This window comes from Gymnoscopelus microlampas (assembly GCF_963454915.1).
Source record: "Gymnoscopelus microlampas genome assembly, chromosome: 8".
Lineage (NCBI taxonomy): Eukaryota > Metazoa > Chordata > Actinopteri > Myctophiformes > Myctophidae > Gymnoscopelus > Gymnoscopelus microlampas.
In genome coordinates this window covers 27,622,078-27,649,874 of record NC_139945.1, presented here as the reverse complement: position 1 = coordinate 27,649,874, position 27,797 = coordinate 27,622,078, and the positions used below count along the sequence as shown (strand labels likewise).

The window sequence follows — 27,797 nt, the reverse complement described above, 5'->3', positions numbered from 1 at the left end:
GCAGATTTAAATATGGATTATTTTATACCCCCATGGAAACAAGCCATAGGGCTTTCTTGGGTTTAAAATCCTCTTAGCAGACCTTGTATTGAACTGTACTTTCCTGTGCATTTTTTTTGCAAACTGCTAATAAAGTATTCAATCAAACACATTCCTTTTTTTTCTTTCTGCTGTGTGCATGTTGATTATGGTCAGTAGCTGCTGTAATTGAATGAGACCAAAAAATCAACTACGCTGATTATACAAATAACATTACAACGCCTGCTCTGTTGAGACTGATCAGGTGAATCCTGCTAAAACCTTCCATCACTAATTGATTTCAGTTTAACAATCTCTACAATAATTGTATGGGGACAGAGTTCTTGTGTTCAGAGTAGAATTAATTAAAGGGATAGTTCTCCCCCAAACTGACTTCTTTCCTATGGATTAGTCACCCCATGGAGACTTGAATTCATGGATATCTTTTTGTTTTTTGGCGCATTCCTAAGCCAGTAATATGATGACCGGCAGCGGTTCCGGTAGGAGACGCAAAGAGTCTCCTTTGTGTCTCCTACCGGAACCGCTGCCTACCGGTCCGCTGGTCATAAAATTATTGGCTTAGGAATGTGACAAAAACTAAAAAATATCCATGAATTCAAGTCTCCATGGGGTGACTAATCGATAGAAAAAAACACTTTTTTGGGTGAACTATCCCTTTAAAGTAGGTGCAACTTAATATTAAGGGTTTAAAAGATTATAAACAGAGGTAAAAGGGTTGTAAACACAGGTATTCCTTAACATTTTACATGTGATATTCTCAAGTGAAAATGTATGCTCAATTTATTTGTTATCCTTTGTAATTACCATTTTCAGGTGGAAAAACGGTCAAATCTCCACATTGGGGTCTGTGAAGCCTTTCTTTCCCTCATTAACGAGGACTGGTTTCTCTGTTCTCGTGTGCCAAACAAGTATCTGGTGGGAGGAGAAAAAAAACAACACACACATCACACAACAAAATTAGTGACATGCAGCATTTCTAAGAAGGATTCACTCCTATGCAGGTGCTCCTTTTAATGCTCGGCTGTGCCTGGATGTATTTGCTCAGTGTTATAGCTCCCAATTAGCTGCCAGGGAAGCAGGCTTGTGTAATTCCAAAGAGCTACTTTAGTGTGCTCTCTGCATCAATAGAGATCACACATAGTATAAAGACAGCACCACTGCACCAGCAGCAACATGAAGATATTTGCTGCCGTTCCCCTTTGCTCTGTGTACACTCTGCGTCCCCTTCTATCCATAGAATAATGGCTGTCTTTGACCGAGAACCCTATTCAAAACGAGTCTATATATATGAGCTATAAGGCAACACTGCTTTTAACACTGTTATGGCTCTTTACAAGTCTTGACTGCAATATACAGTACTTCTTTTTGGCTGTGTAATACAGGGTCCAATGGAGAACTTGTGGAGTGGGATGACTTGGCCCCGGAGAGCGAAAAGATGAACGCGTGCGAGGGGAGTGGGATGATGGGTTGGTGGTGGAGGAGTAGTGGAGCCCGGGGGGGGATGCTGTTGGTGGTGGTGGCGGCGGAGCATTAACCCTTTCAATCCGGGTCATGTCATTTTTGGATTTTTAGCAATAACCGTTATTTTGTACTCTGGGCTATTCGAAAATAGCAGATCTACATGCAAATCTTTGAATATATATTTTTAAAAGCGATCATTTGTAACTCAAATCTTTGCCTCTGGGGGGATTCTACAAATGTCTTCTAAATCCTAACAGTTTTTAAAAAAAACCTATGTTGCTTCAATATCAGTGGTTCTCAAACTTTTTCATGTCAAGGACCACCCACAATGATATGTATTTGGCCGCGGACCCCCCCCCCCCCCCCCCCCCCCCCATCTGAATAAATTTTGTTCCTGGGACCTTCCCCCAGAAGCAAAGATTTGAGTTAAAAATGTTCGCTTTAACAAATATATATATATACATATATTCAAAGATTTGCACAAATGTTCACGATTCTTAAAAAAAAAATGCAGATCTACAAGCTCATAGCTCATAGCTCGGTGCCGCGCTATGAGCTCGTACAGTAGATCTGCTATGTTTGAATAGCCCAAAGTATAAAATAATGGTTAAAAAACAGATGCGTATCCCGGATTGAATGAGTTAAAGAGTACCAGGCTCATTTCCCCTCCTCTCCTCCCTGTTGGAACAAGCTGATTCCCTTTCATCTCGCCCCATGGCGATGAATAATGCATGGCGCGGTGTTCGGGATGCAGCCAGGAGGAGCCCGATCCACTCCCACTTTGCTCAGGTGTAGAGAGGAGGGTTAATCATTGCACTCGCATCCGAGAGAAGGTTGTTTATAGGGGAGGAGAAGTGGTCATGTACTAGGCCTCTGCCCCCCCGTCTCTCTACCGTCTGTCCCTATAGGCCTCGACTCTGATCGGTATGATGTTTCCCCTGCCCTTAACCACCAGTTCCGCTCTTGACCCATGATCTCTGCCACTTTTTTCATTTGAGCTAAAAAAGCATTATTTTACACTTTGGCTTTTCAAAAATAGCAGATATACAAGCTCATAGCATGGCAAATGTGAAAATGTGTGCAAATCTTTGAATATATATATTTTTAAAGCGAACATTTTGAACTCAAATCTTTGCTTCTGGGACCCCCATGGAACATAATATTTTGAGATGGGGGTCGGCGGCCAAATACATATAGTTTTGGGGGTCCTGAGCACCACTGATATAGAAACATACGTTTTTCAGAATACTGTTTGGATTTAGGAGACATGTAGACTCGGCTTCAGGTCTTAATGGCTTAAACGATCCTCTCTTGTGACCCTCTGAATGCTACAGTACAAGATGTACAGGAGAAAAACGCTGGCTGAAGACGTCCCATTCTGTGCAACGGTGCGCGTGCACGTGTGCCTGCATGCATAGTGTGTATGTGTGTGTGTGGGTGTCTGTGTATACTGTGTGGGTGAGTGGTGTGGACAGTGGTGGAAAGTACATTTACTTAAGTACTGTACCTAAGCATAATGTTTAGGTATTTGTACTTTACTTGAGTATATCCAATTTCCAATACTTTTACTTCTACTCCACTACATCTCAAAGACAACTATTATACAAGGCCGGGGAGCTAAACAAGCTCAATACAATCATAAAGACGGCCAGCTCTGTGGTTGGCCTCCATATGGAAGGGCTGCAGTCAGTCGCAGAGAGGAGGATTAGGGACAAACTTAACTCCATCCTGGTTAACCCCAGCTTGTAGATAGGCTATTTTCAAGTGATTTTTATACATTTGAAAACTTGGGACATTCTGCGTAATGAGTACTTTTTTGGTACTACATTTTGATGCCAATACTTTTGTACTTATACTCAAGTACATTTTGAATGTCTGACTTTTACCTGTAACAGAGTATTTCCATATTGCAGTATTGATACTTTTTCTTAATTAAAACATGTGAGCACTTTTTCCACCACTGGGTGTGGATTCATTGTGGTTAGTTATAACACCCTTTGTCCCAGTCTGCCTAGTGACAGGGGTGGGTGGGTGTGTGTGTGTGTGTGTGTGTGTGTGTGTGTGTGTGTGTGTGTGTGTGTGTGTGTGTGTGTGTGTGTGTGTGTGTGTGTGTGTGTGTGTGTGTGTGTGTGTGTGTGTGTGTGTGTGTGTGTGTGTGTGTGTGTGTGTGCATGTCTTATGTGGAGGTATAATGTAAAACGTATGTTTCAAGCGGGCTTGATAGTTTTTCAGAAGTATGAATTATTTACACACTTTCCTGAGAGTCTCCCTTCTCGTTCTGCTCTCTCTCTGGATTGCTTTTCTACGTAAGTAATTGGTGCGTTTTGTCAACATGTATACAGTATCTATTCCTGCTCTCTCCTCATACGTCTGGACTTCCGTGTAAGAACAAGTGAAGGCTTAAATTATGGGTTATACATTTCAATCCTTCCTTTCAAAAAAATGAAAGTTTAAGAAGGAAGTATGGATGCATTTTGCAGTCTTTTGGGTGATTCTTCTATTGTCCAATGGGCGTCGCCACCTACGAAGGCAGTGCACCCACTGCACCAGGCCGTTAAGCAATACTTACAAATAAATGTAAGGATGGCCACAGATTACAGTTCACAAGCCTATAACCCGGAGCATTAAGTGTGATACTTAATGTTCTGGTCATAAATTGTCATTGCTGTTGTAAATGTGAATGAACAAAGTTGTTTTTATGACACAGACTGGCAAGTACTGTATGGATATTGATGTCATACCCATGAAGGATATCTGTAATGTTTTTTTTATTACTTTTTTAACTGCATTGAAGAGCTTGGCCATTATTGTTCACTGGATGCATCAATAACTCATCTCAGCATGACTTTGTTTGGTTACCAACTTGATGCTGAAGAACCAAAAATATAAGGTGACAACCAACAATGTGAAATTGCAAGGGATTTTTTGAGGAATGCATTTGTGATTGTGACTAATTTAAAGACAAATGGAGTTGAGTAGAATATGTGTGTTATCAGGTTTATCTACTGATGCAAAAAACAACAACATATTGTCGCTGTTGGGTTGAAACCTTGTATGTCCAAACCGTTTCTTTATCATTATTATTATTATTTAAAAAACATAACAAATTGTGAAAATAGACTATCTACAAGCTTACAGCACGTTTCATCCTGACATGTGAGCTTGTAGTTCTCCTATTTTCACTACATTTATGCGACAGAATGAAGTAGGGCAGTGGTTTTCAACCCTTTTCATATCAATATCCATTATTTATTCGGCATTTGAGCCACGGAACCACCGTTTGATGAGATTTAGATAAAAATGAAGTAATGCAGATGTTTAACAACAATGTAACTCGTGAGAGCGTAAAATGAAACCAAATGGACCTGTGAGGGTCCATTTGGTTTCATTTTATGCTCTCAAGAGTTAAAGATCTATAAGGGACAATTTGGTTACCAACTCCATCATTTAGCTGGGGACCACCTGGAACCCCCTCAAGGACCACTGGTGGTCCCCGGACCACTGGTTGAGAACCACTGAAATGGGGCATTAATAATTTTTTCTATCCGACAGCAACGATATGTGTGTTCGTTGGATGGTGGGTGGCATGGTGTCCTGTAATAGAAAGGTTGACGGTCCAATCCCCCATGACAGCCATGTGTAATCCTGCGCGAGCCCTTAAGCAAAATACTGAACCTCTTACCTCCTTAGCCGTTTGCAAATCACTGCTGATAAGCGCGTCTAAAATGCTAATGTAAGTCTAACAAATGGAGTGTGAAGGAAGAGAGAGAATAATTTGAATTACCTTAGTGCAATTGGCTGCTTTTGGCTCCAGGTCATTGAGCGTGACCAGCTCTCGGAGCAGGCTGCTCTCCTGGTAGCCGCCCTTGACCCCCCGCAGCTTAAAGTAGGCCTGGGGCTTGAACAAGATGAGCCGCAGGTTGATGGCGAAGCCTGCCATGTCGATGGCGAACGGCCGGTGGGGATCGAACACCGTTTTCCAGCCGTAGACCTTCCCCGCCGCGTTGACCTTGGGCGACTCGTAGCGCAGGCCGCCCACGAACGCCACGGGCCACACGGAGACCTTCCGAGTCGTTCTCATCTATAGGGAGGAGGAGGAGAAGAGTGGGAAGGACGGGGAGAGAAGGGGAGAGGCGGTAAGGTGACGTGAGAGGAAGAGGTTAGGAAGAGGAGTGTCACTTACTTAATCTGCAAAAACATACATGACAGTAGACAGGAGTATACATCTTAATGTCAGTAACAGCAGTTCCTACCATTCTGAAAGATGGCAAATGAGTTAGAAAAAGAGGCTGTGCTTCGAGAGTGGGATTCTCAGTGGAGTGCTGAGAAACCCAAAATCTAGTAAACAAGACAATGGTAGCACATCTCAAAGTTCAAATCACAGAGGACAATACGCACATTTCCTCGTATGTATTTGGCTCACAACACACGCACACGTACGCGCACACACACGCACAAACCTTACACGTTTCGGCAAAGAGCTTTCCTCAGAGCATTGATACTGAGTTGAGGCTCTTTGCCGAAACCTGTAAGCCTCTGTTTTTTGTGAAGATGTGAGCCAAATAAATACGTGGAATTGTGAGTATTCTGTCCTCTGACTTGGACTTGGAACTTGAGATGTTCTACCTTTTTCATGTCTTCAGGCAAATTGTACATGTTAGTGGGCACTGGCATTGCCAATGTGTGATGGAGTGGGCATGTACATCTAGAAAAAACAAAAACAAACAAACAATGTTTGCCAAGAACAAACTAGAAAAAAACCCACAATATTTCACTTTGAACCACAAGACTGACAGCTACTATAACAACTAAATATCTAACCTCTTAATCTGCAAAGTAACTAAAGTTACTAATGATTGTATTGGAGTAAAATTATAATATTTGCTTTTGAGATGTAGTGGAGTAGAAATTAGAAATACTCAAAAATATACTTAATTGCAGTACTTGAGTATAATTACTTAGTAACTTTCCACCACTGAGAAAACTCGAGTGTACAAATGGAACCAAATGGACCCTTATGGTTGGTTACATGTAGTATAGTGCAGATTGGGATCTCGTAGATGAAAGGAATCCATATCAAATGTGGGTCGATGGTCTAATCTAATGCATTCAAACTGGGGGTTCTTGAAGTTAAAAAGGCTGAGAATTACAGATCTAAGTCCCCTACCCACCCATCCTTTAATCTCACATCATCAAAAGAGCCTCTTGCAGCCCTTTTTTTGTGTGTGCCTCTCTATAATCACACTTCTTTCCTCCAGCATTGGCGGTTAGAGCTGCACTATATATTAAAAGTGATGTTTTTGTATATAATGAGGGAAGGAGGACATCAAAAAGACAGCAGTCATTATCATCAAACTCTACGATACACACAAATAAGTGGTGTTTCTGTAGCAGAAGCACCACTTTTAGATGTGCTTTGTGTGCGTGTGCGTGCACCCACATGCTTGTATTGCTATACTTCTGCAGGCCAAATGTCCCCAAGTATCGTAGAATGTATCGTAGAGATATTGGGGCTGGGGCTAAGCTGACAATGAATCTCCAAGCCCACAATGCATCACAACAACGTGTGAATTAATGCTTTGTGACACTTATTATATAGGCCTACAATAATACACAGGACTTTAAATATTACAATAACTTCTGCAAAGAGGGTTTCACGGAGTTGGAGTTTCAGTAGAACTAGCGAGAGAAATGCTGAGAAATGCTATGAACTCCTTTCTTGTCACATTGCTCTCCTCATTAAACACTAGAAATAGAATTACTTGTTTTCGTAACATTGTTACGAAGGTTTGATAAACAGGTACACTGCATAGTTCTAACAGACTACGGGTTGTTTATCTCTTACTCCTCAGTAGATATCCTCTGTCTGTGTGCACTCGCTGTGCTGTTGAAGGGCAGCAGGGAGAGGGGGTGGAGTTGCGTGGTTTGACGGACAGTTTGAGGATCCAATGGAGTTGGGAGGTTTTGTCAGAAGCGCTTTTTAATACTTTTCATTGGTTACATTTTTTTTTACACAGACGTAAAGGGTTGTTCAATAGCGTTGATTTATGAACAAAAAAAAAGAAGCTGAAAATGGCTGGTTCCCGCCGATATAGGGAGAGAGGGAGACATCAATACAAAAAATCGATTTATCTACATATTTACACATAGTATATCTATCCGGTACGGTGAGGTAGTCCATTATACTCTCAGAGTTACAGATCTGTAAGGGTCCATTTGGATCCCTCAAGGAACCCTGAGGGGTCCCTGGACCCCACCACTGTTCTAGAGCCATAGTGAAGTGTTTTTCTTTAACCACATGAACCCTAGCATCCCGATTCTGGGCATGTCATAATAGGCGAACATTCTGCGGAAAATAGGCAAACATTTGCCAGAAATCGACAAAAAAAGTAAAGAAAATCGGAGTAGAGGGGAAAAGGAGGGGGTCAAATATAGACCCCATGTGGGTCAATAATTTTTTAAAGGGTTTAAGTAGTTAAAGGGATATTTCACTTTCAAATAAAATAAACATAAAAAAGATATATACTTATATAAAATGTATGAAAAAAGTAATTGACAAATCATGGCCCCTTCACGCATTAGAAGGACATTTCTAATGCGTCAGGGGGCCGTGATTTTTCCATTACTATTTATTATTATTATTATATTTGATTTGAAAGTAAAATATCCCTTTCAATTATGGTACAACATCGCCACACACAAAATTGGTCAAAGTATTTTGAACCACTTTCCCTGCCTTTAACGAGCATAGTCAGCGATCTACTACAGTACACTGAACTACCGGGGAGCCGTGCGGGGGCTAAGTAATGAGTACATCTTGGGCCCATCCATCTTGACATCAGTTGAATTACCTAGAGCAGACGTGGTCAAGGCTCTCTGGAGGATTAGGCTCAGGCCTTGTTAGTAGTGTGGACAGCACAGGCGGTGGTAAATGGAGTGCTGGATATTGACGGCGTCTGTCATTACCTTTCTCTGGGAATCAGCCCGAGTGCTCCGTCTATCTCACTCTCTCTGCCCTGCACTCTTCCATCACCTCCAACAAGACTATTTATGGGCTCGAGTAACAGCCCTTAGGGGGGCTGAAGCAGGCAGAGAGAGGGAGGGAGGGAAGGTGGGGAAGGAGGAGAAGGAAGAGGCAGGGGAGAGTATTGAGAGAGGGGGGACCGGGAAAGCGAGCAGATGAGAGAAAGTTAAAGGAGAATTCCGGATAATTTTTTTTTACCTTTGATTAATTATTGTTATATCCTAGGACCAGTGGTACAGTAGAATACAATCCTAACTCCATCCCAAGTCCACCGCAGCTAAACACACAAGGGTACGGTCCATGCGCTAGATCGCGTAATTTTGATCGATTCACGATTTTATGTATATTTTTTTGTTCATATCTGACGTTCATATTGACATAAAACTGTTCACAGTGTTTTTGTCCCAAATGGGCCACCGCAGTGTTTGCAAGCTGACGCTGGGTGAAATCTCATCTTGCGAGACTTCCGGAGGGGCGCATCTAAAACAAACACTGTGGACAGTTTTATGTCAATATGAACGTCAGATATGAACAAAAAAATATACATACAATTTTGATAAAAATACACGATCTAGCGCATGGACCGTACGCTCGTGTTTTTAGCTGCGTTGGACTCAGGATGAAGTTATGATTTTTTTCTACCGTACCACTCGTCCTAGGATATAATAATCATATCATATAAAAGGTAAGAAACACGTAATCCGGAATATTCCTTTAAGGAGGGAGAGAAACATGAAATAGATGGAAGGAGGGTGCCTGGCGGCTCTGCTAGTTAGTGCACAGATCATGCTCTCCTTGTGAGCGGTGAGGACCCCAGTTTGGATCTGACTCTGTCTCGCATGTCTCTCCTCTCTCTGCCCTTGGTTTCCCGTTGTAACATCCCAAAATATACCCACGCCCGGGCCAAACTATACCCAGGGTTTAAGTGGGCTAGCCTGTTTTATACCGTGGAATATATTCTTGGCTAGTCCAGTTAATACCCCAGGGTGTAACACAGGCTAGTCCAGAATATACCACTCTAGCCCAGATCATAACCCTCTTGTGTTGTTCATTCATTGTGTGTCTTCTTTTTTCTTTATTTTATCTTTTTACATCATCATTATTTTAGTTATACATCATTAAGTAGCATCTCTCTAGTCCAGATTATACCCCCTTGTGTTTTTCTGGACATTGAAATACAGATTTATTTAAAACACAAGGGTGGTGCAGTATCATATGGACTAAGGTACTACTAAATCCAGTACATTATTCATTCCAGTTAATCTACCTTATTTCTGAAAAAAATAAAGTCTGGACTAGAGGGTTATTACTCATGTGTATCATTCATTTAAGTTACCTTATTGATGAAAAACACAAGGATGTATAAACTGGACAGGATCCAGTTATCAGGCCTCATCCAAACTATACAAATTATGATGTGGGGCTGGGGGGAATAAAATAAATAGTTTGGCCGGGATATTCTGGACTGTTACACTGTCTCTCTACACCAGTGGTTTTCAACCAGTGGTCCGGGGACCACCAGTGGTCCTTAGGGGGTACCAGGGGGTCCCCAGCGAAATTAGTTAACATGGCGTCATGATCATTTTAACCACTTAGCTTTGGCTATTCAAAAATAGCAGATCTACAAGCTCATAGCGCGGCACTCAGTGCTATGAGCTTGTAGATCTGCTATTTTTGAAAAATCTTGAAAATGTGTGTATATCTAAATATATATATTTTTAACTCAAATCTTTACTTCTGGGGGTCCCTGGCACAAAACATTTTCAGATGGGGGTCCGCGGCCAAATTTATATCAATTTAAGGGTCCTTTACATGAAAAAAAGCTCTACACTAAGAAATAATGCATAAAAAAAAAAGAAAAGAGAAGAAAGAAGGAAATGGGAGAGAAAGGAGGCGAGAGGGAGGGAGAGTGGAAGGAGACAGATGCTAGGTTTGATGTCTGCAGTGCCTGTTATCCTAGTTACAGGTAGCACTGCTTGTTTTCTTGGCACAACATTTACTTGACCGCTTTACCCTGTTTGTTGGTTGACTAGGGTTCATGCAGTTTTACTTGGATCTTGCACTTTGAAAGTAGCTCTGGATAAGAACATCTGATGACAGTAGATAGATACTCACAGCAAACATTCAGCTCACTGTTATCAACCTGGAAACAGGTGTTAAGTCCCTGCTCCTCAAGTAATGAGAGACAAGGGGTGAAACAGCAATATGCACTCACTGCTCTGTGATGAAAGCTGAGATCCGACACACACACATGTGCCAATGGAATCACTGCATGAAGTGTCGATTACACGTTCCACGCATAGACAGTAAAAAGGATGGACAAAGTTACACCCATAGGCTCTACAGACCGTAAATGAAGCCTATCTTTCAGCAATTTCGAATCCATATTATATATCTGGAACACGGATTGTGTAGCTTGTCAATCAAATCATCGCAAGGTAGCCACGCCCCTCCTACAGCATACCATACTTTATCATACATTTTAAAATAAATGGGAGCATAATTTCCCAAAATGCACATCATGGTGATTGAAAGAAGACTTTAAACTAGCGACTGGATGACAATGTTTATTAAGGTCATAAAATCAAGTCTAAAGTTGGGCAAAAACCCATCCGCTTCAATGGAGAGTAATTCTTTCTGACACCAGCAGGGGTAAAACAGCGAGACCACAGGCCATTCATATGAACTGTCACTTCCTATACACACCAAACAACCATGTTTGGTACAGTCATGTGAGAAATCTTGTCAGCCAGAAAGTGGAAGAGATCTGTCTTGTTGTCGTTATGTCTGAGGAAATTTGCTGGAACTTTATTCTTGTTTGTCACTTGCCGTCGACCTCCCTGGCCTCGTTTGGACCTTGTTTCCATTTTGAGGCTTGATGGACTATACACATCAAAGACGATGTGTGTACTCTTGTTTAAGTCATGAATAGCCCCGCTTACCCTTGACTCGGCTCTCCCACGCTGGCACACCCTGTCAATTCAGGCGCGGCTATCTAACTACATCTACTAACTATTACTAGCTAATTGACCGGGGCTGTTAGACAGCATTTGGGACACTGATAAGCTATACTATTACTACAGTACTACTAAAACTCAGCTGACACTGAACCCCATGCTGAGTTACACAGCAGTGATGCCAACATTGTGCCCTGGTTGTGCAATGACATTCACTCTATTATAATAAGCTATATAAGACATAATGATACAACCCCTGGAAGTCATCTTGAAAAATGACAGCCATGTTGATTTTTTGGGGTGGCTAACATCAAGTCTAAAGTTGGGCAAAAACCCATCCGCTTCAATGGAGAGTAATTCTTTCTGACACCAGCTGGGGTAAAACAGCGAGACTACAGGCCATTCATGTGAACTGTCACTTCCTATACACCCTCAATTTACTCAGAAGCTGGCCCCTTGGTTCCACGTTAGGCTACAGTACTGTACAAGTAAATGAACATCATGTGTCTTACTGTATGTGACATTTCACAAGCTGATCTTTTGGTTCCAGCATCACTTCACTGAACTAAGCGGGGCGAGCTAATGCTTTCAGTGTGACCAAATGCAATTCATGCTTAATTTGAACAGGGAGGTATGTGTGCTCTTTTAAGGCTCTTTTTAGGTCAAACTTTTGTCCATGGGGAGCTTTGTTGCTGTGAAGGGGGCACGGGCACCGACTCCACGGCAAATTGTGGAAATTAAAATAGTTCATGAAATATGCAGGCGTCCTGTAGTTCAACTACATCCCAGTAAAGGGCAGCATGAATTATTAAGGTTTCAAAAGAAATGCTTATGTTGCCTCGCCAAACCACAAAGCTTATTTACTGCACACCTTACCCATTTCCCTCTGCTCTATGTTCACAACCATCTGCTTACCCCACTATATACTACAGTATATATACTGTGTGGTGTGTGTGTGTGTGTGTGTGTGTGTGTGTGTGTGTGTGTGTGTGTGTGTGTGTGTGTGTGTGTGTGTGTGTGTGTGTGTGTGTGTGTGTGTATATATGTGTATATATATATATATATATATATATATATATATACATACACTGTATACAGTATATGGTAGATGGTGCATTTATATAATGCTTTTATCCAAAGCGCTTTACATAGATTGCACATTGCATAGATTGCCCATTCACACACACATTCACACACCGATGCTCTACCGGCCACTCTACCCCTGAGCCACTATATATACTGTGTACACACACTTACACACAGCTGTTCAAATGTCTTCACTTTGGACAAGGATCCGAATTGTGAGCGAATGCTCCCTCAGTGGTAGTGTAGAGACAGTTCAGTACACCTCCCTGTCTCCATGGCTGACACTGTGCACATTTCCCAGTCTCCCTCACTCTTTCAGGTACATTGATTAATGCACCTGGATGTTTGCCTTCCTTCCCTTTTTAGAGTTTTAGGATTTGTTCCCTTTGTTCCTCCTGGCTGACTTCAGAACTGCTGCCGCCTCGTCTCTGTAGACCCCATGTGTGCCTGTGCTCCACTAAATGGAGCAAGCAGCACAGCGCTCATACATACACACACACACACACACACACACACACACACACACACACACAGTATATCGAACGCCGTTTACCTAAACACACGCACAGACACGCGCGCGCGCACACACACACACACACACACACACACACACACACACACACACACACACACACACACACACACCGAGTGCCGCACTATGAGCTTGTAGATATGCTATTTTTAGAAAAATCGTGGAAACGTTGTGCAAATCTTTGACTATACATATGTTTTAAAGTGAACATTTTTAACTCCGATTTGTGCTTCTGGGGGGTCCCTGGAACAACATATTTTGAGATGGGGGTCAGTGGCCAAATACATATCATTTTGGGGGTCCTTGACATGGAAAAGGTTTGAGAACCACTGATATTATAGAAACATAAGGGTTTTCAAAAAACTTAAATATATATACATTCAAAGATTTGCACACATTGTCCACAATTTTTCTAAAAATAGCAGATCTACAAGCTCATAGCTCTGATCTGCTATCTTTGAATAGCCAAAGACATCTTAAAATGACACAGATGCGTATCCAGGTCTTAATGCGTTAAACACATACACACAAGCAAGCGCAGCACATGCATTTCACACAAAATAGGAAAACTCAGCACAAGCATGCTTGTACAGTATCTCCTCCCAAGTGGTATTGTAGTTTCAAATGCTTGGCAGTCAGAGGAAGACGAGGAGATTTCTTTTGTACTGTTTTGCTTGTTCCAAGACTCCCACCAGAGTCAGCAGCCAGAACACTCACTCTAACATTTTTACTCTAGATAGGGAAGTGACAAGTCTCCTGACAACGCTGGCAGATAGTCTGATTTATTCAGTATACAGCCACATCTACCAGAAAGTATAGGCATTAGACACAGATGCAACATGGACAGTTTGCCATGTCCTGGGATCAGTTTAGTTTTATATGGACAGACTATAGGAGACAGGATGAGGAGGAGAGGGCTGAGACATTATTATTGCTGACAAAAAAATAAATAAAAAATCACAAACATATTGGTCAAGGGTTGAAGCAGCAGTAGTACCAGACCTGCTAGTCTCTCACACACACACACACACGCACACGCACACGCTCTCTCTCTCTCTCTCTCTCTCTCTCTCTCTCTCTCTCTCACACACCTCTATACACCCTTAACACCCACAGCTCGTTAAAAACGGAACTATCCTGCCAAATCTTATCTGGGTTGCTGCCGGCACCATTGCTTTCACTAAAGTGAAAAACGTGTTTCTGAACCCCCTGGATTCCTCATAAGTCCCCCCAGTCTTGCTCCAATGCACTTCAGACTTGTGTGCGCTCTCTAATCCCCTTGCACTGACCCCTCCACAACGGCTTTATCAGTTAGCCTAATATAGCTTGACATGAAGAAATACACCTATAAAAAGACAGCGTCTTGCATATAAGTAGACATGCACACATCTCATTCATGCGTCTGCGCACACTAGGCCTGTCACAATTATTACGTAATCGTCTGATCGCAATTATCTGAGATAATCGCAATATTTTTTTGCATAATCGTCACAATCGTTTCCATGTTGAAAGTTTTTCACACATTTCAAATATTAAAAAAGCAGACGGGCACCTAGGCTACAATTTAGCCCGACAGCGCGTTGCAGGTTCGAGTCCCGATCCCAACAGCCTTTGCTGCATGTCACTCCCCATCTATCTCCCCATTTCCTGTCAGCTTACTGTCCTATCAATAATAGAGGCATAACAAGCCCATATATTAATCTAAAAAAAAAAAAAAAAGCAGAAATAGCAGAGCTTGTAGATCAGCTATTTCTGCTATTTTACAAAACATTATTAAATATCTCAATAATGTCTTTGTATATTTCAGTTATTTGTCATATCTGCGCTGTGAAATCTTTTATTAAGAAGCTCTATGCTCCAGTGTTCAATGCCAAACACACAATTAAATCGTTAATCGCAATTATTTGAGTGACAATTAATCGTCAACTTAAATGTGTAATCGTGACAGCCCTACCACTGCTCTAGAAGTTTAAAGTTTTTGTTAAAGACCCTATAAACAGGAAGTAGGCCTATTAACAGGAAGTAGGCATATAAGCAGTATTATGTATTCACATTTTGTCAGACCACAGAATAATGTTATAAACCACCCAGGCAAATTATGAAAAATATTTGTAGTTTATTTTTGTAGGGCTGTGGGGGGGGTGTCCACCGAAGGCAGTGAAATCATTATTTTAGCCTGAAGATGGCAATGCACTCTAGAGAATAGCATGACACACTGGCCTAAAGATGGCGATGCACTCTAGGGTATAGGGTCAGAAGACTGGTATACCTTTGGTGTACCATGGCGCAATTCCTAACTACACCAGTCTTCTGCCATCAGTGATTCTGATGACATCACTGAAACCCACCTGAGCGTGTCATCAGGTGAGGTGTTTAGCGCCTCCCAGCTCTCAGCAGGAAATGCCCAAACAAGGCATTTCCTGTTTACATCCCTTTAAGTGCAGTTTTTTTTTTTTTTTAAACAAAAGAGATCATGTAGGGCTGTGCCACAGTTCAGACATGTAGGCCATCCGTTTGGGCCCCATTGGTTACCAAGATGATTCATTTTAGATGAACATGCATTAGCTAATAGCTACTGCAGCGTATCGTCCACAGAATTACTCAGCGACATGCATTATGTTCTGCCTCTTATCAGCAGCACACTGTTAATGCTCCCCAACAATGCTGTTTGATGAGGTCCCTGTGTTGCTGCTGCAGCTGAAGTGTTGTTTACTAAATGGGAACAGTGCTGACAGCTTGTCGTGTATGATGAATATCTGTGTGTGTGTGTGTGTGTGTGTGTGTGTGTGTGTGTGTGTGTGTGTGTGTGTGTGTGTGTGTGTGTGTGTGTGTGTGTGTGTGTGTGTGTGTGTGTGTGTGTGTGTGTGTGTGTGTGTGTGTGTGTGTGCGCGCGCGCGCATGTGTGTGCGTTTGTGTTAGCATAAATTACTAAAGCACATTATATCATCTTACTCTAACAAAGCCCACTCCAAATCTAATGCAGTCTATGTGAATATAAAACCGTAACAAAGTAGATTTCTTTTTATGAAATATCTTTTATTTATTTTTCTACCATATTATGGTAGAAAATAAATGTATAAAAACAATACACAGGCCTGCAGGCCGTCGTGTGCCTCTGGAACTGTACACAGTGGGCCTGAAATAAGTGAACATATTCTGATTGAAAATAAGTATTATGTAAAGATGAAGTGCTCGTTTCAAGAGGTTACTGGCATGCTAACACACACATGTCATCTATGCACTGCCAGTTGCTACCACTAGCCTCCTCCAATGGCCGCAGGCTGATGGTGTTGTGTGAATATAAAATAACGATAAGACCAAATCAAGCTGGTATCATGAGGGTATTTCCACAGTAATGAGGCTGACCTGCTGTGTGGACCACTAACAGTGGTGTAAAGTAACTATTTACATTTACTCAAGTACTGTACTCAACAAGTACATGCGTTCGTGCGTGCGTGCGTGCATGTCTGTGTGTTTGGGTGTGCGTGTGTGTGCGTGTGTGTGTGTGCGCATGTGTGTGCGTGTGTGTTAGCATAAATTACTAAAGCACATTATTTCACATATTTGTATTTCTTACAATCTTACTCTAACAAAGCCCACTCCAAATGTAATGAATTCAATGTGAATATAAAACCATATAAAGTAGATTTATGTATATTTGTCGCGTCGCAATGCAACACATTGTGAGCTTTTTATACATTTTACACATTTGAAAACTTGTGAAATGGGACAATCTGCATAATGAGTAGGCTACTTTTACTTAAGTAAGAAAATTTAGTCTTTTTTTCCACCACTGCTGCAGGCTGATGGTAACCTGACTCTGTCAAATGGAAGAAGCTTGCGACACACATTTTGTTTATGGTGTTGTGTAAGTGAATATAAAATTCACTTTCACTTAAAAACCATAAGACCCTAAAAAGGCAGTAAGATGTCAAGCTGGTATCATGAGGGTATTTCTACTTGTGTGAACCACACTAACCTCCTCAAACAGCTCCAGGCTGTACGTGTTGTCGTCATCCGCAAAGTACACGATGCCCGCCTGGCTGCTGTTGGCGTTGAAGGTCTCCCGCAGCCAGCGCAGCGCCAGGTTCCTCTGCATGGTCCCCCGGGGGATCCGGGGGTCGCGCGTGTCGCCCCGCAGCTTGTAGTTCCGCGGCGTCTCCACGTTGAGGTGCGTGTAGTTGAGGCCCGTGTCGTGGAGGAGCCGCGTGACCAGCGGCGTCCGCCTCTGCGAGTCCTCCACCAGGATCCAGTGCAGGTTGGGCACGTGGAGGAAGGTGTTGGCCAGCCGCGTCAGCTCGGCCTTCTGCACGGGCCGGCTGTACGTCGGCGTGATGACGTGGATGGTGGGCAGCACGTCGGACCAGGGCGGGGGCCGCGTGTACACGTACTCCGTCCTCACCACCTGCAGTTGGTGCAGAATGCGGCCGTCAGACTCATTGCTGGGACTAGGAGATCAGAGCACATAACCCCTGTACTGGCTGCACTGCTCTGGCTGCCAGTAACCTTTTGAATAGATTTTAATATGGCCTGGCACCACAATACCTAGCTGACCTGCTACAACAGGGGTGGGCAACTTTGATGATGGAGAGGGCCACTATATTTCCACACTCACTCCAGAGGGCCACATTGCATGTACTGTCTCTCCGTATTTTAACTTTTTTCGCCAGTCTATGTCACATTCATTCAAAAGCAGCAGCAGCAAAAATAGCCAATCTACAAGCTCAAAACGCGTCTCAATGCGACACATTTTGAGCTTGTAGATCGGATATTTTTGCTGCTTTTGAATTTTTCTTTGCTATTTTTTAATTGGAATCCTGAAAAGTTAGATTTGTATTTAATTTCAAATGCATTTAGTTATACTTATGTTAGCTTTATGAATTTAGATACAAATACATTGGACGTAAAAAAGACAATAGAATTTGAATACTAGTCATTAAGCCACTAATATAGACTGAAGTAATTAAAGCCTTTTCCCGTCAGTAACAGCCTCCCATTGGACCTCAGGTTTGCTAGTTCCAATACCATTTTAAAATCCAAATTAAAGACCCATTTCTGTAGAAAGGAACCTCCGAATTTGGTGCATCTACACTCACTGTCAGTGAGTGAGTCACTGATACTGTTGTTGTGTGTTGTTCTGTGTTGTTTCTGTAATTGCTTATGATCTATGATTCACTGTTTGATTTGAAGTTGTTCAGCACTTAGTAACATTGTTTAAAAAGGTGCTATATAAATAGAGTTTATTATATTACCTCCACGATGTCCTTGTCCGAGGAGGAGGAGCAGTACTCCTTGGAGTCCTGCGTCAGGCCGCCCCCTGCCTCCTTCTTGCCATCGCCGCCGTCATCTGTGTGAGAAACATACATGTACATACGGCGTTAACCAACCCCTGGGCCTGACCCGCTGTATTCGTTTTTTTGTCCTCAGGTGACTCAAACCCAATGGGGGGTGTAAAGTGTACCTGAGAGCCGGTGTCGGTGGACTGCAAGCCTCTCTGGTATGATAAAGAGCTCTTTTACTAGGTGGTGACAGGCTGCAAAAAGCGAAAGCATTGGCACTGTGAGAGGACACAACACAAGCTAGCTGGATGGACAGAGACATGATGGGGCACAGGGTTCGGGGGGGGGTGATGGTGATGATGCCTGTTAGGGCTCTGCACTATCGGGAAAGCATGCGATATGCGATGGTGATATGACTCGCGATTAGTAAACAAAATACTGAAGTATACAGTTTTAATGTCTTTCTGCCTTAGGTTTTCTGCTAACCGAAAACCCAGACAATGACAGTGTATTGTATGCACACACTGGGGGGGAAAAAGAAGAAAAAATGAATGGATTACTCTATATTTCCATTCCAACAACATGGTTTAACACATTAGCACCTTTAAAACATTAGCACCTGGCTATACAGCTACTATTGACAATTAGCCTATACCAATTTAGCAATTCAGTTCCTCGCTGCTCCACTCAAAACATTTCTTCTAATTTAAACGAAAACCTCCTTTAAACCTCAAAACTGTGATGATGATACATTTTCAATTACTGCACAACCCTAATGCCTATCCTGTACGTCCATTTGCATTAGTCCAATACGGTGTGTTTTCATTAATTGTTTGCTGTGTTGAACCATGTGCCACTTCAACAGTATGTGCCTCATACTTAACTTTACAACTTTACTTATTCCAGGGTATTATTAGCCTCCATCAAATCGCAAAGCAAGCCCAGTGAAAACTGCATGATTTTACACACAGCAGCATTTGTACATGTTTTTCTTTCTTTCTTCTTTTCATTATAAAACAGTTGATTTTCTTTTCTTTTTCTTTTTGTTTTTTTTTATCGGATTTCTTTATCCTTAAAACTCTTCTTTAATTCTTCTTTAAGGCAATGAAAATGACAAGAAAGACATTGAATGTCATGGAGGAGAGAATGGAGTCACAGTGGTGAGTCACAGTAAATCTCACAGAGGCAAACTGAGGTTAACATTCAAGTTTGGGCAGTGTGTGTAAAGTAAAGCACACAACTTAACTTTACTTTAAAGGTTGTAGAGTTAACAATAGCTAATCAGGTGCAAATGGTGGCGGCATACCCGCCTGGTTCACCCCTATAGTAAATTGTATGAATCAGTGGCCCCAATAGGCTGCTATGATGGATCGAATAATTATAGAATCATTAAGGTTGCTAATTTCTCCCCTCATTGTGTCACTGCCTAATGGCAATCTTTATCACCGCTCTGCTTGAGCGCTATTCGCACCTCAAACATAAAGACGATTTTTCTGTGCCACAGATTGACACAATCTGCTGATGGCCAGATGTTAGACATAGGCTGCCAGCTACAAACACTGCCAAAAACCTCAAGCTTCTCATTTTAAGAGGAGCTAAAAAAAACAAATACTTTTTAAATAGCAGATGGAGGCGGTCTACCTGAGGACAATACAGAGAGTTAAGTGCCAAAACATTAGCCCGTCATAAAGAAAGTAGACAATTGTGACATGCTGATCTGTGATTAACAATTTGCTCTATCTTAATTGTTGAGATAAACCCCACCATTAATAAGCGGGTTTAAAAAAGAAACAGCCTGTGGGTTATTTGTGTTTGTTATTCCACTTAAATTCCACTTCAAAGGTTATATATAGGAGGAAAACAGTCCTATTGATTTACTGTCTCTCCTATTTGGTTTTGTACACGGTGCAGCTTACTGACAATTCACACTGGTTTTGCAGTCTTGTGTGTGTGTGTGTGTGTGTCTGTGTGTGCGTGTGCGCGCGTGTGTGCGTGTGCGCGCGTGTGTGTGTGTGTGTGTGTGTGTGTGTGTGTGAGTGATGAGAGAGAGAGAGGCAATTTAAGGGAGCTATGAAATTGATTTGCATTCCCTTTTGAGTAACCGAGGTGGTGGGTAGTTAAGACTGTGAAATGGACAAGAGACGAGTGAGATACTGCACTGATGCATGCCGTCATAATGCTGCTCTGTGTGATTAAGCTTCTCTCGAAGCACAACCTCACACAGGTGTGCAGGTGTGGAATACATGGTCCACTCACAGTGTGTTAATGGTTCAGGTGTGGAATAGATGGTCCACACAGTGTGTTAATGGTCCAGGTGTGGAATACATGGTCCACTCACAGTGTGTTAAAGGACGACTTCACCGCTTTTCAACCTATCTTCATATAATTGGTCCTCACTAATACTCATGATAAAATGGTACAATTTTTTTCTACTCGGTCTGTGTCTCAGAGGAGGGCTGTGGACAGTTCAGAGTCCCGTCTACCAGTGACATCATCAATGGGGAATCCAAGCTAATAGAAACTGCAGGCTTTCTATTCCTGGAAAGTTGCAATGCAATAAAAGAAGCCATTGTTCTCGTGTTAATACAAATCTAAATCAAAAAATTTAAATCTTGTTGGGAAAAAAAAATCATGCCTAACGATGATGTCACTGGTAGACGGGTTTCTGGACTGTCCACAGCCCTCCTACGAGACACAGACCAAGTAGAAAAAAATTGTACCATTTTATCATGAGTATTAGTGAGGACCAATGATATGAAGATAGGTTGAAAAGCGGTGAAGTCGTCCTTTAATGGTTCAGGTGTGGATGCTGTGCAATGCTAATGAGCAACATAGACAAAGTGTAAAGGCCAAACGTTCGTACTAGGCTAATCTTGGCGGGCAGAGATATTAGAGAACAAAAGAATAAGACAATGCAATGTTATAAAGATGTTACATTGTGACATATACACAATATGTATAATATAGTTTATATTTCACAGGCTTAATTATTACAACACACTTTACATGAATATACAGTAGTTCAGTTATATATATGTGCTGTCCGGCAGAAAATGTTCATTTTTCAGGGAATGAAAAAACAAAGCAATACTGACTCATCAACGTTGGTATTGTGACTGTATGTAATATTGTTTGCATGTGTGTCATTATATTATCACCACTTTACCCAAATCCAGCTCAAGTGGAGTCAGGAGGTTTTGTCCATCATTGATAAGAACAGCTGACAATGGATCTCCACGCTCACAATGCATCACAACCATAGGCGCCGAATCATGTGCGCACTGCTGGGTGCTAAACCCGAATCAAGCACGCATTAATTGTTTTCATGACATTAGCGTCAGCGCTAAGTTTGATAAACAGGTACACTGCATGGTTACTTTTAACAGACTAGCCTACGGGGAAAAAAAACCTGCCTCGTTAAAGTGTGTTTATCTTCCGCTCTGCAGCAGCTCTGAGCTCTGTGTGCCACGCAGGGGAGAGGGGGTGGAGTTAGCTGCCAGTTGTGGAAAGATCATTACATTGTAAAACATACATTGACCACTTTAGCCCTATCTTATACGTAGCCTATTTGAAAATAGCCGATCTACAAGCTCACAACGCGTTGCATCGCGACACGTTGTGAGCTTGCAGATATGCTATTTTGCCAATAATTGTGTACTTTTCTCGAGTAAATTTTGAATTCTGGACTTTTACTTGTAACAGAGTATTTCTATATTAAAGTATTGGTACTTTTACTTAGGTAAATCATTTGAGTACCTTTTCCACCACTGTTTGCTGCTTTCGCCGACAGTTTGATGAACCAATGGAGCTGGTTTTGTCAGAAGCGCTTTTTAATACTCTTCATTGGTTCAATATGTTTTTAATCAACACACAGACGTAAAGGGTGTTCAATAGCACTGATTTATGAAAAAAAACAAGAAATTACCAAAGTCATTATAAAGCCGCATGGACCTGATTACTTGTTTTTTGGATTGCTTCTTTCTCTCGCCAAACCTGGCAACATTCACAGAATCTGCGACGCTAAACGCTCTAATGTTTTTTATATAAGTGGTGGCAACATTTTGTGACACCACACGGGTCTTCCCAACCATAGCTAAGATTGAAGTCAGTGTGAACATGGCCAAATAATAACTTAATAGCCAAAGTAGGTCTAATGAAGCACGCTAGCATTTAGGCTAACCCTCCTGCCTGAGGCTCTCTCCCTCTCTCTCTCTCTGCTGCAAAGAAGCAGTGTTAATTTTGACAGCAAATTCTGATTTAGTCTTAGTCTTAGTCTTTTGAATAACACGCCATTTAGTCTTAGTCCCATTTTAGTCTTCTGAAATAGTTTTAGTCTAGTCTTAGTCTAGTCGACTAAATATCAAAATATTTTAGTCTTAGTCTTTTAGTCTTAGTCTTTTAGTCTTAGTCTTTTAATTTTAGTCTTAGTCTTTTAGTCTAAGTCTTTGTCGTTTGTCTTAGTCTTTTAGGCTTTTAGTCTTAGTCTTTGTCATTTAGTCTTAGTCTTATAGACTTTTAGTCTTTGTCAAATACATTTTAGGTTTGAATGTGCAATACATTACAGATTTATAGTTGTAATATGAAACATGTCTTGTTTTATTTTTAGTATCAAATGACAAGAAATAAGTACATGACCCAATTGATCTCAGATAAAATGAGTATATGGCCTATATAAGTATAAGGTATAAGGAGCTATGGCCTGCACCTGTGCAGAAATCCAAACTAGCCGACCTACAAGCTCACAAGGCATTGCAGTGCCACGTGTTGTGAGCTTGTAGATCTGCTATTTTCATGAAACAACATGTCGGACTTTGGCGTTGATTTTAGCTTTCAGTTTTGATGCTATCTTGGAATTGTTAGCATACTTTTAATCACAAGGCCCGTACCTTTAAAATGGTATATAGATTGACCATGTAGGTGACACACGCGCTAGTGTAGACGTGTTTGATTGTATAAAGAAATGCAAAAAGACGGCGATCCACAACACACGTCAAGAACTACTGTTGCCCTGTATGCTTATTATAAGCGACCTCGTTTTCTGTAAAGTTGCTTGTAAATATTAGTAGTTGCTTTTTATTTGTTGTGAGCTTGACAGCTTGTAGATCAGCTATTTCCAAATAGTCTATTTTCAAATAGCCGTTGCGTATAGGTTTAAAGTGCTCATGTAGCCTAATAATCACTTAGTTCTTTGGGATTGTTTTCATTGACCTGGTTGCTTATTTCTCTCTCGGTAATCGGGCAACATAGACATAGTCATTGTTTACACCGTCGAAGAAGAAAAATGCGGAAGTGATCCCTCAGTAAAAAAAAGACGCTATTTGATGATGTTAATGTAAGTCATTACAGCCCCATAACGTGGTTAATAAATTAGATTTTGGGATGCACAATACATTGAAATTACGGGAATAATAACGCGACTCGCGTCAATAACTAATGGGATTTTTTTTTAAAAACTAAATACACTTTTTTTCTCCTCCTGTGTCGTGTAACTCCGTGCGTTGGCTTGTTGTGATTTGTGTTCGTCCATGCTGGCCCCTAATATGGTCTGCTTCCGGGTGGATCAACCTAACTTAACAATGAGGATCGTTCTGATTGGATCCCTTCCCAACTAGTCCCACAAAAAGAGTAATTCTGATTGGATCTCTTCTCCATTCGTCCCGCCCTAACATTTTCGTCTCGTCTAATTCGTTGACTAACGTGTCCATTACATTTTCGTCTCCCCATTGGCTTAAAAGGGGGGCTTAAAAGGGGGGAAGTGTGAAGGACAGCCAGGACAGCCAATGACACTTAGGTGTCACTAAATGTCACTCGGGTGTCGGACTAGGACTAGTGCTGTTTGTAGAGCCGCGCTGCTTTCAGCATGCGGCTAATAAAAAGCTGAAAAATGGAGTTACTGTAGCTGGTTTCTGTCCGACAGCGACGATATGCAGAATTATGTTCTCTCATAATAACTTAATAACTTATGTAATTATGTAAATGTAATAACAAAAGATCATTTCCCTGTTAATTTAATGTTTATGAGATAAGGTTGTATCCTTATCATGCTTTCAGACAGTCCATACTGCGGCCGTTTTATTAACTGTGAACAACTGTTATTGAGATCTGATGAGGGCGATGGTCTTTGTGACTAAAGCTCCATTTCACATCAAGAGAAGCAAGAACATTAATTAGCTTTGTTTTTGGTGTGAATATTCCATTCCATTATTTAGAAATATATATATTCAAAGATTTGCACACATTTTCACGATTTAAAAATAAATAGCAGATCTGTGCTTTTAGCTCAAATCTAAAAATTACACAGATGCGTTCCAGGTCTTAATGGGTTAACCCATTCAATAGGAGAATGCATACTGTGTCATTTTAGATTCCTTTGGCTATTCAAAAAAGGGCGGATATTAGTGATGCGTGGGTTGACCCGTAACCCGCGGGACCCGCGGGTCAACCCGCGGCGCGGGTGGGTCGAGTCAGAATTTCGGAGGCAATTATGCGGGCTGCGGGTGAGCGGGTCAGCCGCTCTCACACGCAAAAAAACAAAAACAATCACTTGTTTTGTCTTTATTCCTAATAAGAATAAAAATAATAACAATAAAACAGTTTGAATACACTTGGGGATTATTTTCTAACCATGATTTTACAGAATTAAAAACAAAATCGCGGGTCGCGGGGCGGGTTGAGCCATAGATTTATATATGGGTTCGCGGGGCGGGTTGAGGCGGGTTGGGTTTCCGTGGCGGGGCGGGGCGGGTCATGAAAAAACCCGACCCGCACATCACTAGCGGATATACAAGCTATGAGCTTGTAGATCTGCTATTTTTGAGGGGGAAAATTGTGAAAATGTGTGTAAATCTTTGAAAAAATAAATATAAATTGCATATTATATTATATTAATATATAATATAAAATAAAATATATATATATATATATATATATATACACATACATACATACATACATACATACATACATACATACATATATATATCTATACATATATATATATATATATACACTTTTAACTCAAATCTTTGCATCTGGGGGTCCCTGGAACAAAATATTTTGAGATGGGGGTCCGTGGCTACATACATATCATTTTTGGGGTCCTTGACATAAAAAGGTTTGAGAACCATTGATATAAATAGCAACATACATATATATTTTTTTAAACCGATTTAGAAGACATTTGTAGAACCCCCAGAAGCAAAGATTTGAGTTAAACATGTTTGCTTTAAAAAATATATATATATTCAAATTGCCCAAATTTTCCCTAAAAAATAGCAGTTCTACAAGCTTGTAGTGCGGCACTCTGTGCCGCGCTATGAGCTTGTATATCTGCTATTTTTGAATAGCCAAAGTATAAAATAATGGTTAAATTGGCCTTCCCGGATTGAATGTGTTAAGGCCCTCTAAACGAACAGCCTGTTGCACTGTATAAACCTGAAGTGGCGTGTGAGGTTTCAAGGGCCCACTCCATGCATGATACATTGGCAGTCATTGGAAAAGCCCCATGCCATTATCCAGCATATCTCTGCTGTCTGGCAGAAACCAGATGTCCAAAATATTAACTTAACCCATTTAGACCGGGAAAGCATATTGAGTCATTTTAGATATCTTTGGCTATTTTTGGGGGGAAATCATGAAAATGTGTGTTCTAAAGCGAACATTAAAAATATATAAATTCAAAGAATTGCACAAATTTCAACAATTTTTCAAAAATAGCAGATCTACAAGCTCATAGCGCGGCACTCGGTGCCACGCTATGAGCTTGTAGATCTGCTATTTTTGAATAGCCAAAGAAATCTAAAAATGACAGACGCGTTCCCGGTCTTAATGGGTTAACAGGAAATGAAAAAAACAATAACATTTTTTTAGAACAACACAATACTGCCTCATCAATTTTAGTACATGACTTTATAGTCAGATACTTGAATGTGTCCTTATATTATCATCACTTCACCCAAATACAGCTCAAGTGGAGTTAGGTGGTTTGACCGACAGTTTGAGGATCCAATGGGGTTAGGAGGTTTAGTCAGAAGCGCTTTGTTAATACTTTTCATTGGTTCAATATTTGTAAAACCCACACACAGACGTACAGGGTGGTAATAGCACTGATTTATAAAAAATAATTAAAAAGTAGAAAGATGGAGATAGCTGGTTTCTGCCCGACAGTATCATATACAGTATCGTGTATTAATACTGTAGACATGATGTTCCTTTTGTTGTAATACAGAGTAGAAAAGTATAATCTCTCATAATCTGTTAAAAGAAAGCAAAACCTTTATTCCTCTTCTGCGTAATTTATACTCTGCCGAAAATAGCCTATCTAAAAGCTTGTGATGCAACTCGTTGGGACCTTTTAGATCGGATATTAAAAAAAAAAAAAAAAAAAAAAAAAATCAGGTTTTATGGGAAAATGAAAGTCCAGCAGCAACATGCATGTAGGGCTGTCACAAATTTAAGTTGATGATTAATTGTCACTCAAATAATCACGATTAACGATTTAATTGTGTGTTTGGCATTGAACATTGGACCATATGAATAAATAAACATTTCTGTTTGCCTTTTAGGCTTTGTAAGACAAAATTGCACAGGGCAGATATGAGGGCTTAAATATTCAAAGAAATTACTGACATAGCTAATAATTTTAAGTTAATAATGTAAAAAATAGCAGAAATAGTTGATCTACAAGCTTACAACGCACCACAAAGTGACGCGCTGTAAGCTTGTATATCTGCTATTTCTACTTTTTTTTAATATTTGAAAATGTGTGAACATTTTTCAAAATGTAAACGATTATGACGATTATGCAAAAATAATTGTGATTAGACGACTAGGCCTATGTAATAATTGTGACAGGCCTACATGCATGCAATTAAAAGTGCTATACTGCTAGAGTGGCCTCTTCCATATAAAGCCAATCACATTTTTGCATTGAGTGTGGCAAATGCTTACCCTTGCGGATGGCGAGGAGGGGGGCGATAGCACTTTGGTGCCAAACGGTGATGAGCAGCGTCCACGGTAGCACGATCAACACGATGGCAAGAATGTCTCTTCTCTTCGGCATCTCCAGGATTGGTTGTGTGGCTCGGCATTACCTGTCGGTAGAGAGGTGAAGACAAAGATGGAACCAAGCCAAATGTATTATGTCGCATTACAGTTTTTGTTACACAAGTTTCAACATTATTGTCAAATGCCTACTGTATGAACATTAAGTTATGAAAAAATTCTACTGTACCATTCATTCTAAGATATCATAACATCATAGAAAAGGTAAGAAAAACTTAGTCCAAAATTCTCCTTAAGTACAATGTTGAGGTCTTTTTTACTTTACTCGAGTATTTCCAATTTTCAATACTTTTACTTGTACTCCAAATGTACAATTTCTTTACTTTTACTCCACTACAATTATTTGAAAACTTTAA

The 27,797-nt window shown here is 40.9% G+C and overlaps 1 protein-coding gene across 3 annotated transcripts; it reads right to left on the bottom strand.

Annotated features, from left to right (window-relative positions):
- Positions 1-864: 864 nt before the first annotated feature.
- Positions 865-27,448, bottom strand: LOC311050730 (galactosylgalactosylxylosylprotein 3-beta-glucuronosyltransferase 1; the record flags this gene model as incomplete). Of its 3 annotated transcripts, XM_084064859.1 has the most annotated exons (6): positions 865-951; positions 5,285-5,581; positions 17,079-17,504; positions 18,352-18,446; positions 18,561-18,632; positions 27,328-27,448. In XM_084064859.1, 6 exons carry the CDS (start codon positions 27,437-27,439, stop codon positions 865-867), a joined length of 1,089 nt encoding a protein of 362 aa, XP_083920985.1. The 3 variants fall into 3 exon arrangements, with proteins under 3 accessions (XP_083920985.1, XP_083920983.1, XP_083920984.1); XM_084064857.1 differs by lacking the exon at positions 18,561-18,632 and having other exon boundaries at positions 27,298-27,439; XM_084064858.1 differs by lacking the exon at positions 18,561-18,632 and having other exon boundaries at positions 27,328-27,439.
- Positions 27,449-27,797: the final 349 nt, after the last annotated feature.